Genomic DNA, 12,720 nt, shown 5'->3' with positions numbered 1-12,720 from the left:
TTTTAAGCTCTTTTTTTTTTAAAGTTGACCAAGGCTTTTAAAACTTATATTAAAATGATCTTTTTATCAGAATCATGAGAGTAGTTTTTGTTTCCAAAAATGTTATTTTCCAGGGTTTTTTTTTTTTTTTTTTCTTTCCCTGGAAGGCTTTGTTTCTTTTTTTGTTTTTGTTTTAAAAATTTGTTTATTTGAGACAGAATGTGCACAGGAGCGGGTAGGGCGGGGGTGGAGGAACCAAGGAAAAGGGAATCCTTGGAGTCCCAGGCTCAGTCTCAGGACCCTCTTCATCCCTGTGTCCCATATTGTACCTGGTATAAGCATTATTAGTGTTCTAATAATTCTGCGTCAGCTACCTCATGTATGGGCTTTCAAGGGCACAGAATGTTTTCTCTGCTCTTTAGTATTTCTTTTATACTCATCACATAAAAGACAATATTTAATTAGTTGCTTATATTAAATATCCAATTTAGTTATCATATAATTTCTTTCGAAGTAATCTTAGTGATTTTTAAGTGTTTTTAAATGTTTTGTGTATTGCTTGTGTTTTTATAGATGTAAAAAAAGATTGGTCTGATCATGCTCTCTGGTGGGAAAAGAAGAGAACTTGGCTTCTTAAAACACATTGGACCTTGGATAAGTATGGCATTCAGGCAGATGCTAAGCTTCAGTTCACCCCCCAGCACAAACTGCTTCGCCTACAGCTTCCCAACATGAAGTATGTGAAGGTGAAAGTGAATTTCTCTGATAGAGTCTTCAAAGCTGTTTCTGACATCTGTAAGACTTTTAGTAAGTATTAAATTCTTCATGAACATATGAGTTATGTGAAATATGTATGACTGATGATTAACACTGAGCTTATTTCAAAGAGTAGGCTGGGGTGAGCTATGTATGTATGTGTATGTCAGTTTTTCACTTTATTCTTGGAAGTTTTATATCACTTCAAGATAAATATTAAAGTAAGATGGAACAGGAGGAGTCTAACATAGATTCTTTTCTTGCTAGAAATGTATCAGGTATGTATTATTATATAATACTTCATTCTGATGACTTAATTTATTTCTCGGGAAGGAGAAGGAAAAAGCATTATTTTCAGGATGTAGCTTTTGTAATGTTTCCTTCAGGTAAGTCACTATTTGACTTTAGTGATTGAGCACATTGTGTCACTTCCTTCACTAAAGGCCTGACACAGCTCTAAAGGAAATGACCATGAGTGTTACCTTCCTTAAGCAGTCTACAACTTGAACACTCTTGTAGTAATTCTGTTTATGCTTTCTGAAATGAAATGTGGGTTACTTTTGGCTGACCCAGTTATGTCATGTGACAGGAAGTATTCGGCCATCAGAGAGAATGTGAACTATTGTCATTATTACTAGAACATAACTCTATTATTCCATAGATTTAGAGGAGATGCAGGACATTACTATTTTGATCTAATGACTGAAATTACAGTGTTTTTTTTATGCTTGATGGAATTTTTAGGAAAAAAAATTAAAATACAGAAAAGTATAAGGAATTATATGAAACTTACCTAATTCCTGTTATTTTAGAATTAATAACTGCCATTTTGCAAAACTTTTTAAGTCACAATAATAGAGGTAAAGTTCTTGAGTCACATTCTTATAATTTGTCTTCACAAAGCAACCACTGTCATAAGTTAGTATATAACCTTCTAGTACTTTTAAAAATACATTAGTAACACACCAACATGCACATTCATTTTTCCATATCTGTTTAGATCCATAAACAATATGTTAGTGCCATTACTTTGTGGGGTTTTGTTTTCAGTTTTGTATTTGTATGTAGGAGTTTCTCAAGTGGCTATACAGTAGTCCCCTGCTATATGTGAGGGGTATGTTCAAAGACCCCCAGTAGATTCTTGAAACCACAGATAGTAAATGTACTGTATTTTATCCTATACATATATATATATATGTGTGTGTGTGATAAAGTTTAATTTATAAATCAGGTACAATAAGAGATTAACAATAATAAAATAAGTCCATTATAACAATATACTATAGTAAAAGTCTTGTGAATGTGGTCTTTCCCTCAAAATATCCTATTGTACTATACTTATCCTTCTTGTGATAATGTGTGATGATAAAATGCCTACATGAGATGAAGTCCGGTGAAGGATATAGGCACTGTGACACAGCATTAAGCTGACCTTCTGATGATACATCAAAAGAAGGATCATCTGCTTCCAGACTACAATTAATGGAAATCGTGGATAAGGGAGGACTGCTTTACCAATTTACATTACAACCAGCAATGTATAAAAATCCATTGTCCCAAATCATCACAAACACTTGAATGTTGTCAGTTTTTAGTGTTTACTTCTAAAATGAAATACTATATTTTCTCATTCAAAGCTGATAAAGTTAAGAATGTTTCTATATCTTTATTAGCCATCTAAGGTTCTTTTTTGACTTACCCATTTATATGATTTATCTTTTTTTTTTTTTTTAGTTCATAAACTTTATTTTTTTAGAGCAGTTTTAGGTTCACAACAAAATTAAGCAGAAAGTACAGAGTTCCCATTTATTCCCTATCCTTGCACATGTACAACCTCCCCACTATCAACATCCCACACTAGAGTGGTACACTTGGTAAATCGACACCAACACATCATCTAGAGTCCGTGGCTTACATTTGGATTCGCTCTTGGTATTATACAGTCTGTAGGTTTGGGCAAATGCATAATGACATGTATCCATCATTATAGTATCATATAGAGCAGTTTCACTGCCCTAAAAATCTTCTGTGCTTTGCCTTTTCATCCTTCCTTCTTCCCTAACCCCTGGCAACCATTAATCTCTTTACTGTCTCCATAGTTTTGCCTTTTCTAGGATATCATACAGTTGGAGTCATACAGTATGTAGTTTCTTCAGATTGTTTCTTTTGCATAGTTATATGCATCTGAGTTTCCTTCATGTCTTATGGCTTGATAGCTCATTTCACTTTAGCACTGAATAATATCCCATTGTCTGGATGTACCACAGATTATTTATCCTATGTACCTACCAATACCAAGGGTATTGTAGTTTTTTCTAAGATATGCAGTATAAGTAAAGCTACTATAAATATCTGTGTGGAGGGTTTTGTATGGGTATGTTTTCAACTCCTTTGGGTAAATACTAAGGAATGTGATTGTTGGATCATATGGTAAAAATATTTAGTTGTTTAAGAAACCACCAAACGGTCTTCCAAAGTAGCTGCACCATTTTGTATTCATACTGGTAATGAATGAGAATTCTTTTTTGCTCTGAATCCTCACCAGCATTTGGTGGTGTCAGTGTTTGGTTTGTGGCCATTCTAATGTGCAGTGACATTTCATTGTTATTTTTTTTTTAAGATTTTATTTATTTATTTATTCGTGAGAGACCCAGAGAGAGAGAGAGAGGCAGAGGGAGAAGCAGGCTCGACACAGGGAGTGGGACTCTATCCCTGGACCCCAGGGTCACGCCCCGGGCCGAAGGCGGCCCTAAACCGATGCGCCACCCGGGCTGCCCCTCATTGTTATTTTAATTTGTATTTCCTTCATAACATAGGATGTGGAGCATCTTTTTGTATGTTCATTTGCCATGGGTACATCATCTTTGTCGAGGAGAGTGTTAAGGTCTTTGGACCTTAACCACCCCCCCCCCTCCCCCCAACTAGGCTCTCATGACAATGAGATTGAGACCAGAGCTGAGATCAAGAGTTAGATGCTTAACTGGTTCAGCCATCCAGGCATCCCTTTTGACCTATTTTTTAATCAGTTTGTTTTCTTACTGTTGAATTTCAAGAGTTCTTAAGTTTTTAGTATATATTTTGGAAAATGGTACTTTATTAGATATTCCTTTAGCAAATATTTTATTCCAGTCTCTGGCTTGTTTTTTCATTCTCTGACGGTTTCTTTCAGAGAGCAGGAAATTTTAATTTTTTTTTAAAATTTTTATTTATTTATGATAGTCACAGAGAGAGAGAGAGGCAGAGAGACAGGCAGAGGGAGAAGCAGGCTCCATGCACCGGGAGCCCGACGTGGGATTCGATCCCAGGTCTCCAGGATCGCGTCCTGGGCCAAAGGCAGGCGCCAAACCGCTGCGCCACCCAGGGATCCCGGAAATTTTAATTTTAATGAAATCTAGCTTATCAGTTATTTCTTTTATCGATCATGTCTTTTTTGTCATATCTAAAAACTCATCACTAAACTCAAGATTATCTAGATTTTGTTCCTGTGTTATCTAGAGGTTTTATAGTTTTGCATTTTACATTTTGGACTGTGATCCTTTTGAGTTAATTTTTGTGAAGAGTATAAAGTCTGGGTCTAGATTCTTTTTTTTTACATGGGGATGTCCAGTTGTTCGAGCATAATGTATCGAAAAAGTATCTTTTCTCCTATGTATTGCCTTTGCTCTCTGGTCAAAGATCAGTTGCCGGGATTTCTGGGTGGCTCAGCGGTTAAGTGCCTGCCTTCAGCCCAGGGCATGATCCTGGAGACCCAGAATCAAATCCCATGTCGGGCTCACTGCATGGAGCCTGCTTCTCCCTCTGCCTATGTCTCTGCGTCTCTCTCTCTCTCTCTCTCTCTCTCTCTCATATGAATAAATAAATAAAATCTTAAAAAAAAAAAGATCAGTTGCCTATAATTATATTGATCTATTTTTGGATGCTACATTCTGTTCCATTGATCTATTTGCTAGACAGCACCCTGTCTTGATTATGATAGCTTTATATTAAGTCTCGAGGTCATGTAGCATCAGTCCTTCAACTTTGTTTTTCTCCTTCAATATGGTGTTGGCTATTCTAGGTGTATTGCCTTTCCATATAAACCTTAGAATTAGGGATCCCTGGGTGGCGCAGCGGTTTGGCGCCTGCCTTTGGCGCAGGGCGCGATCCTGGAGACCCAGGATCGAATCCCACGTCAGGCTCCCGGTGCATGGAGCCTGCTTCTCCCTCTGCCTGTGTCTCTGCCTCTCTCTCTCTCTCTCTGTGTGACTATCATAAATAAATAAAAATTAAAAAAAAAAAAACCTTAGAATTAGTTTGTTGGTATTCATAAAATAAAATGGTTTTATGTTTTAAGCCCTTTTTTTTTTTTTTCAAGTTTTAAATTCTAGTTAACAAAGTGTACTTATTAGTTTCAGGTGTAGAATTTAGTCATTTGTCACTTAAATACAACACATAGTGCTCATCACAAGTGTTTTCCTTAATACCCATTATCTATTTAACCTACCCCCCTGCCCTATGTCATAAGCTCTTTTTTAAAATAGATTTGATTTGTTCTGAGAGGGCACAAGCAGGGGTGAGAGGGAGGGACAAGGGGATTCCCCACTGAGTACGGATCCTAGTGTGGGGTTCTATCCCAGGGCCCCCAGATCATGACCTGAGCCAACATAATTTTTACTAAATAAAAAACCTGACAGCCAATCTTCTAAAAACTCACATAAGAAATAGACAACCTGAGTAAACCTGTATCTGTTAAAGAAATTGAATCAATAAATTAATAACCTTCCAAAACAGCACTAAGGCCAGACTGGTTTACTGGTGAATTCTACCAAACACTTTTTTTCTAGTTGTACTGAGATCATGGTGTACATTTAAGGTGTACAGCATAATAACTTAAGTAATACTGTAAAATGATCACCAAAGTTAACATCCATTATCTCATATAGGTACACACACACACACACACACACACACACACACGTGCACTCAAAATCCTTGCAATTGTAACTCTTAACAACTTTCAAATATACCATACCAGCATTAACTATAGTCTTCATGTCATACATCACATCCCTAGTACTTACTTATAACTTAAGTGTGTACCTTTGACCACTTTCATCCAGTTCCCCCCACTCCTCACCTCCTGCCTCTGGTAACCACAAATATGCTCTCTCTTTCTATGAATTTACTTTTTTGGTTTTGTTTTGTTTTGTGTTCCACATATAAGCGAGATTATACAGTATCTATCTTTCTCTGACTTTATTTCATTTAGCATAATGCCTTCAAGGTCCATCAGTGTTGTCACAAATGGCAGGATTTCCTTCTTTTTATGGCTGAATAATATCTGTGTTTGTGTATCACAACTTTTTTATCCATTCATCTGTCAGTGAATACTTATGTTGCTTCCTTTTCTTAGCCATTGCAAACAATGCTAAGAACATGGAGGCGCAGATATCTCTTCATGATAGTGGTTTCATTTCCTTCAGTTATATTACCAGAAGTAGAATTGCTGGGTTATACAGTAGTTCTATTTTTAATTTTCTGAGGAACTTCCATTCTATTTTCCATTGTGGCTGGATTCCCTTTACTCCATATCCTTGCCAGTACTAATCTTTTTGACAATAGCCATTCTAACAGGTATGAAGTGACATTGCATTGTGGTTTTGGTTTGTATTTCTCTAATGATTAGTGATGTTGAACACTTTTTCATGTATCTGTCTACCATTTGTGTATCTTCTTTGGGAAAATGTCTATTCAGGTCCTTTACCCATTTTTTTTAAGATTTTATTTATTTATTCATGACAGACACACAGAGAGAGGCAGAGAAATAGGCAGAGGGAGAAGCAGGTTCCTCACAGGATCGATGCAGGACTTGATCCCTGGACCTCTGAGCCAAAGGCAGACGCTCAACCACTGAGCCACTCAGGCATCCCATTCCTTTACCCATTTTTAATTGGATGTTTTTGCTTTTGTTATTGAGTTGTATGAGATCTTTCTATAATTTAGATATTAATCACTTCTTAGTTATATGATTTGTAAATATTTATAGATCTAGTTCTGCTTTTTGTTTTTCTTCTTTTAAGATTCCACATATGAGTGAAATCATACAGTATTTGTCTTTCTCAGTCTCACCTATTTTACTTAGCATAATACCATGTAGGTCTACCCATGTTGTTGAAAATGGAAGATTTCATCCTTTTTATGGCTGCATATATTCCATTGTGTATGTGTATGTTTATATATATGCACTCCATATCTTCCCTATCCGATATTCATCTGTCACTGGGCATAGGTTGCTTCCATATCTTGGCTATTGTAAATAATGCTGCAAATTAACAAGGGTGCATGTATCTTTTTGAATTAGTGTTGTCATTTTCTTTGGATAAATACCCAGTAGCAGAATTATTGGATCATATTATAGTTTTGTTTTCTTTTTTTTTTGAGAAAACTCCATTTTTATTTCCACAGTAAGTATACCAGTGTACATTCCCACCAAAAGTGCATGAGGGTTCCTTGTTCTCCGCAGCCTTGCTAATAATAACACTTATTACTTGCCTTTTTGATTTTAGCCATTCTATCCCAAGTGTTAGGTGATACCTCATTGAGATTTTGATTTTGATTTTCCTGAAGATTAGTGGTTTGAGCATCTTTCTGTGTGTCTTTTGGCCACCTATATGTCTTTGAGAAAATGTCTATTAATCTATTTTTTAAAAGGTTTTATTTATTCATGAGAAACACAGAGAGAGAGACAGACAGAGACACAGGCAGAGGGAGAAGCAGGCTCCATGCAGGGAGCCCGATGTGGGACTCAATCCCTGGACTCCAGGACCATGCCCTGAGCTGAAGGCAGACGCTTAACCACTGAGCCACCCAGGTGTTCCTATTAATCTATTTTTAAATTGAATTGTGTTTTTGGTGTTGAGTTGTATAAGCTCTTTATGTAGTTTAGATATTAACCCCTTATGTGATAAATAATTTGCAAATATCTTCTCCCATTCAGTAGGTTGCCTTTTTGCTTTGTTAATGGTTTCCTTTGCTGTGCAACAGCTTTTTATGTTGGTGTAGTCTCAGTTTAATTTTTGCTTTGTCTCCCTTGCCTCAGGAGACATACCTAGAAAAATTCTGCTGTGGTCACTCTCAGAGAATGTCTGTGTTCTCTTCTAGGATTTTTATGGTTTCAGGTCTCATGTTTAGGTCTTTAATCCATTTTGAGGTTTTTTTTGTGTGTGTGTACGGTGTTAGAAAGTAATCCATTTTCATTATTTTTATGCGATTTGCTAATATTTTGTCCAGTTTTTCCAGCACCATTTTTTAAAAAAGATTTTATTTACTTATTCACGAGAGACACAGAGAGGCAGAGACACAGGCAGAGGGGGAAGCAGGCTTCCCATGGGGAAACTCTTGATCTCAGGACCCCAGTGATCATGCTCAACCACTGAGCATCCCCTGGCACCATTTATTAAAGAGACTGTCTTTCCTGTGTGTTTTGTTTTGTTTTGTTTTGTTTTACCTCGCTTCCTTTGTCACATATTAATTCACCATATAAGCATGGGTTTATTTCTGGGCTCTGTTCTAATCCATTGATCAGTACATCTGTTTTTATGCCAGTACCATACTGTTTTATTTACTACAGCTTTGTGTAGTATATCTTGAAATTGAGAATTGTGATACCCTCAGCTTTGTTTTCTTTCTAAAGACTGCTTTGGCTATTCAGGGTCTTTTGTAGTTACATAAAAATTTTAGTAGTAATTGTCCTATTTAGTAGTAATTGTGAAAATGATGTCGGGGGCAGCCCTGGTGGCTCAGCAGTATAGCTCTGCCAGCAACCCACGGCAGGATCCTGGAGGCCCAGGATCAAGTCCCACGTCGGGCTCCCTGCATGGAGCCCGCTTCTCCCTCCCTCTGCCTGTGTCTCTGCCTCTATGTCTCTCATGAATAAATAAATAAAAATCTTAAAAAAAATGATTTTGCCGGATCCCTGGGTGGCGCAGCGGTTTGGCGCCTGCCTTTGGCCCAGGGCGCGATCCTGGAGACCCGGGATCGAATCCCATATCAGGCTCCCGATGCATGGAGCCTGCTTCTCCCTCTGCCTGTGTCTCTGCCTCTCTCTCTCTCTGTGACTATCATAAGTAAATAAATAAAAATTAAAAAAAAAAAACAAAAAACAAAAATGATTTTGGTATTTTGATAGAGATTACATTGAACCTGTAGATTGCTTTGGGTTGTATGGACATTTTAGCAATATTAATTCTTTTAATCCCTAAACATGGAATATCTTTCCATTTGTGTCATCTTCAGTTTCTTTATCTGTTTTATTGTACAGTCTTTCAATTCTTTCATTAAGCTTGTTCTTAGATATTTTATTCTTTTTGGTGCAATTATAAGCAGAGTTGTTTCTTAACAACTGTCCCATTGTTTCTCTTGCTGCTACTTCATTAGTAGTATATAGAAATGCTACTGACTTCTGGGTGTTTTGTATCCTACAATTTTACTGATTACTTCTAGTAGCTATTTGGTGAAGTCATTAGGATTTTCAATGTATAGTATCATGTCATCTGCAAATAGTGACAGTTTAACTTCTTTTGTACCAGTATGGATGCCTCTTATTTCTGATTGCTGTTTCCAGTACTTTCAGTACTATGTTGATTGAAAGTAGTGTCTTTGGGACACTGGGTAGCTCAGCGGTTAAGCGTCTGCCTTTGGCTCAGGGCATGATCTTGGAGTCCTGGGATCAAGTCCCACATTGGGCTCCCTGCATGGAGCCTGCTTCTCCCTCTGTCTGTGTCTCTGCCTCTCTCTGTGTCTCTCATGAATAAATAAATAAAATCTTAAAAAATAAATAAAGTGGTGTCTTGTTCTTAAGAGGTAAAGTTGTTTTGTTTTTTGTTTTTAGCACTGAGTATATTGTTAGTTATGGGTTTTTCATAGATGGCCTTTATTATGTTGAGGTATGTTCTCTCTAAACCCACTTTACAGAGAATTTTATCCTGAATGGATGTTGAATTTTGTCAAATGCTTTTTTGGTATTGATTGAGATTATATAATCTCTATCCTTCCATTTGTTGATGTGGTGTATCATGTTAATTGATTTATGAATATTAAGCCATCCTTGCATCTCCAGAATAAATCCCACTTGATTCTGGTGAATGATCTTTTTAATGTATTGTTGAAAGTGGTTTGCTAAGATTTTGTTGAGGATTTTTCCATCTGTGTTCTTCAAGGATGTTGGCTTGTAGTTCGTTTCTTTTCTCTCTTTTCTCTTTTCTTTTCTTTTTTCTTTTCTTTTCTTTTCTTTCTTTTCTCTTTTCTTTTTTTTTCTTTTCTTTTCTTTTCTTTCTTTTCTTTTCTTTTCTTTTCTTTTCTTTCTTTTCTTTTCTTTTCTTTTCTTTTCTTTTCTTTTCTTTTCTTTTCTTTTTTCTTTCTTTTCTTCTTTTCTTTTTCCGGTTTTGGTATCTGGGTAATGCTGGTCTCATAGAATATATTTGGAACCTTTCTTTCCTCCTCTATTTTTGGAATACTTTGAGGAGAATAGGTATTAACTCTTCTTTAAATGGTAGAATTTACTCATGAATCCATCTGGTCCTGGACTTTGGTAGGTTTTTTATTCAATTTAATTATGAGTAGTCTGTTCAGATCTTCTATTTCTTTGTGATTCAGTTTTAGAAGATAGTATTTTTCTGGAAATTAGTCTATTTTTTTCTGGGTTCTATTTGTTGGCATATAATTTTTCATATGCCATTCTCTTACAGTCGTTTATATTTCTGTGGGGCCAGTTTTTACTTCAAGACTTTCTTTTCTGGTTTTATTTATTTGGGTCCTTTCTCTTTTTTTCCTTGGTAAGTCTAAGGGTTTATCAATTTTATCTCATAATTTCATTGATTTTTGTTATGTTTTGGGTGTTTTTTTTTGTCTCTATGTCATTTATTTCTGCTCTGATCTTTATTATTTTCTTCCTTCTACTCACCTTGGGGTTTATTCTTCTTTTTCTGTTTCCTTCATGTGTAAGATTAGATGGTTTATTTGACTTTCTTTTTTGTTTCTTGAGTAGGCCTTTGTAATACTATATATTCCCTCTTAAAACTTTTTTTGGGGGTGCCTGGGTGGCTCAGTTGGTTAAGCATCTGCCTTCGGCCTAGTTTATGATCTCAGAGTCCTGGATTGAGCCCTGCATCAGGCTCCCTGCTCCGAGGGGAGTCTGCTTTTCCCTCTCATTCTGCCTGCTGCTCCCCCTCCTTGTGCTCTCTTTCTCTCTCTGTCAGATAAATAAAATCTTAAACAAAAAAAGAACTGTGTTTTTTTTAAGATTTTATTTTGTTTTTCTAAGTAATCTCCGTACCAAATCTGAGGCTCAAATTTATAACCCTGAATCAAGAGTTGCATTCTCTACCAACTGAGCCAGGCACTCCTTAGAACTGTTTTCACTGTATCTTCAAATATCTCTTTGTTAATTGCTAGTTATTGTTTACAACATCCTATTTGTCTGTCATAGATGTCATCTTACTTTCTGAGAATTGTATTTAAGAAGGTTTTGTTTTGTTTTTCTGTTTCCAGCAGTATCTCTGGTTCTCCCAAGTTGTTTTCCTTTTCATTTGGTGTTTTTCATGTTAGAAGCTCAGTACATCCATTCCATTGCTACCATAGCAAATTTTATCATAAACTTAGCAGCTTAAGGGCAGCCCAGATGGCTCAGTGGTTTAGCTCTGCCTTCAGCCCAGGGCCTGATCTTGGAGAACCAGGATCGAGTCCCACATTGGGCTCCCTGCAGGGAGCCTGCTTCTCCCTCTTCCTGTGTCTCTGCCTCCCTCTCTCTCTCTGTCTCATGAATAAATCAATAAAATCTTTAAAAAAACAAAATAAAATAAACTTAGCAGCTTAAAACAATACAAATTCGTTATCTCACTGTTCCTGTAGTTTAAAAATCTGGGTACAGTGTGGCTCAGATTGGTGTTCTAGTTAGTCTTTTTTTTTTTTTTTTTAATTTTTATTTATTTGTGATAGTCACAGAGAGAGAGAGAGGCAGAGACACAGGCAGAGAGAGAAGCAGGCTCCATGCACCGGGAGCCCGACGTGGGATTCGATCCCGGGTCTCCAGGATCGCGCCCTGGGCCAAAGGCAGGCGCCAAACCGCTGCGCCACCCAGGGATCCCTCTAGTTAGTCTTATAGAGCTGAAAGTAAGGTGTCAGCAAAACCGTGTTCCTCCTGAAGGGTCTGAGAAAGAATTATTCACCGTAGAATTTGGTTCCATGTGGCTGTGGGGCCAGAGTTTCTCCTACCTTGTCTGCCAGAGACCTCTGGCATTCTCAGTTTGTAGAAGCCTCCCAAATTCCTTGACATATGACTTCTTTCCTCCGTCTTCAAAAACAGCAATAGCAAGTCCAGTTTTTATTACTCCCTTCACATCTATCTGACCTCTCCTTCTGTCTCATCTTTCTTGTGCTTACCTCTTCTGCCTTCCTCTTCTGTTTGGCAGACCTCATATGATTACATTGGACCCATGGAGAAATCCAGGATAATCTCCCTTAAATCAGTTGATTAGTAGCCTTAATTCCATTTGCAAAGTCTCTTCACAGCAGTCCTAAATTAGTGTATGATTGTATAATCGGGGACAGAAATTTAAAGGAGTTAACCTCTAGAACTGTGAAACCTACCACAGAGCCCTTTCTCAGATGTCTCTCAATCATTGTCCATTCATACATTTAATAATAGAGCACTACAAATATCAATAGGAAGTTCTGCATGGAATGAGGTTTAGCTTGTCACCCCTCTCTGGGGTATTTAGACACTGAGCAAGCTTTATCAAATGTCAGTATCTAAAAGATTGTTCCGTAGGGCTTAGATTCTCCTCTAAGAGATCCTAAAAGGCATGTATCTAAGGGGTAGGTTTAATCCAATATGGGACAGGATTTGGATTTTTGTCTGTTTTTAGTGCTTGGTCATGCTTGATATTTGGCACTATGAGTCATTGTGTTTCCTATTGGTATTTCCTTTTGCAAACATCTTGATTTTAT

The 12,720-nt window shown here is 37.0% G+C and overlaps 1 protein-coding gene and 1 long non-coding RNA gene across 8 annotated transcripts in view; one reads left to right on the top strand and one right to left on the bottom strand.

Moving 5' to 3' along the window:
* LOC106559102 overlaps nt 1-12,720 on the bottom strand; it is a 155,165-nt gene that overhangs the window by 27,292 nt on the left and 115,153 nt on the right. The gene's annotated exons all lie outside the window — the stretch shown is intronic.
* The window catches only part of FERMT2 (fermitin family member 2), an 80,017-nt gene that overhangs the window by 30,087 nt on the left and 37,210 nt on the right, over nt 1-12,720 (top strand). For all 7 annotated transcript variants that reach the window (XM_038544738.1, XM_038544739.1, XM_038544740.1 and 4 more), the window contains one exon: nt 553-786. In XM_038544738.1, coding sequence (XP_038400666.1) covers nt 553-786 — 234 coding nt within the window. The remainder of the gene's footprint in view (nt 1-552; nt 787-12,720) is intronic.

Source organism: Canis lupus, chromosome 8 (assembly GCF_011100685.1).
Source record: "Canis lupus familiaris isolate Mischka breed German Shepherd chromosome 8, alternate assembly UU_Cfam_GSD_1.0, whole genome shotgun sequence".
Classification (NCBI taxonomy): Eukaryota; Metazoa; Chordata; class Mammalia; order Carnivora; family Canidae; genus Canis; species Canis lupus.
The sequence above is the reverse complement of the archived record's forward strand: the minus strand, read 5'-3'. Positions and strand labels throughout refer to the sequence as shown.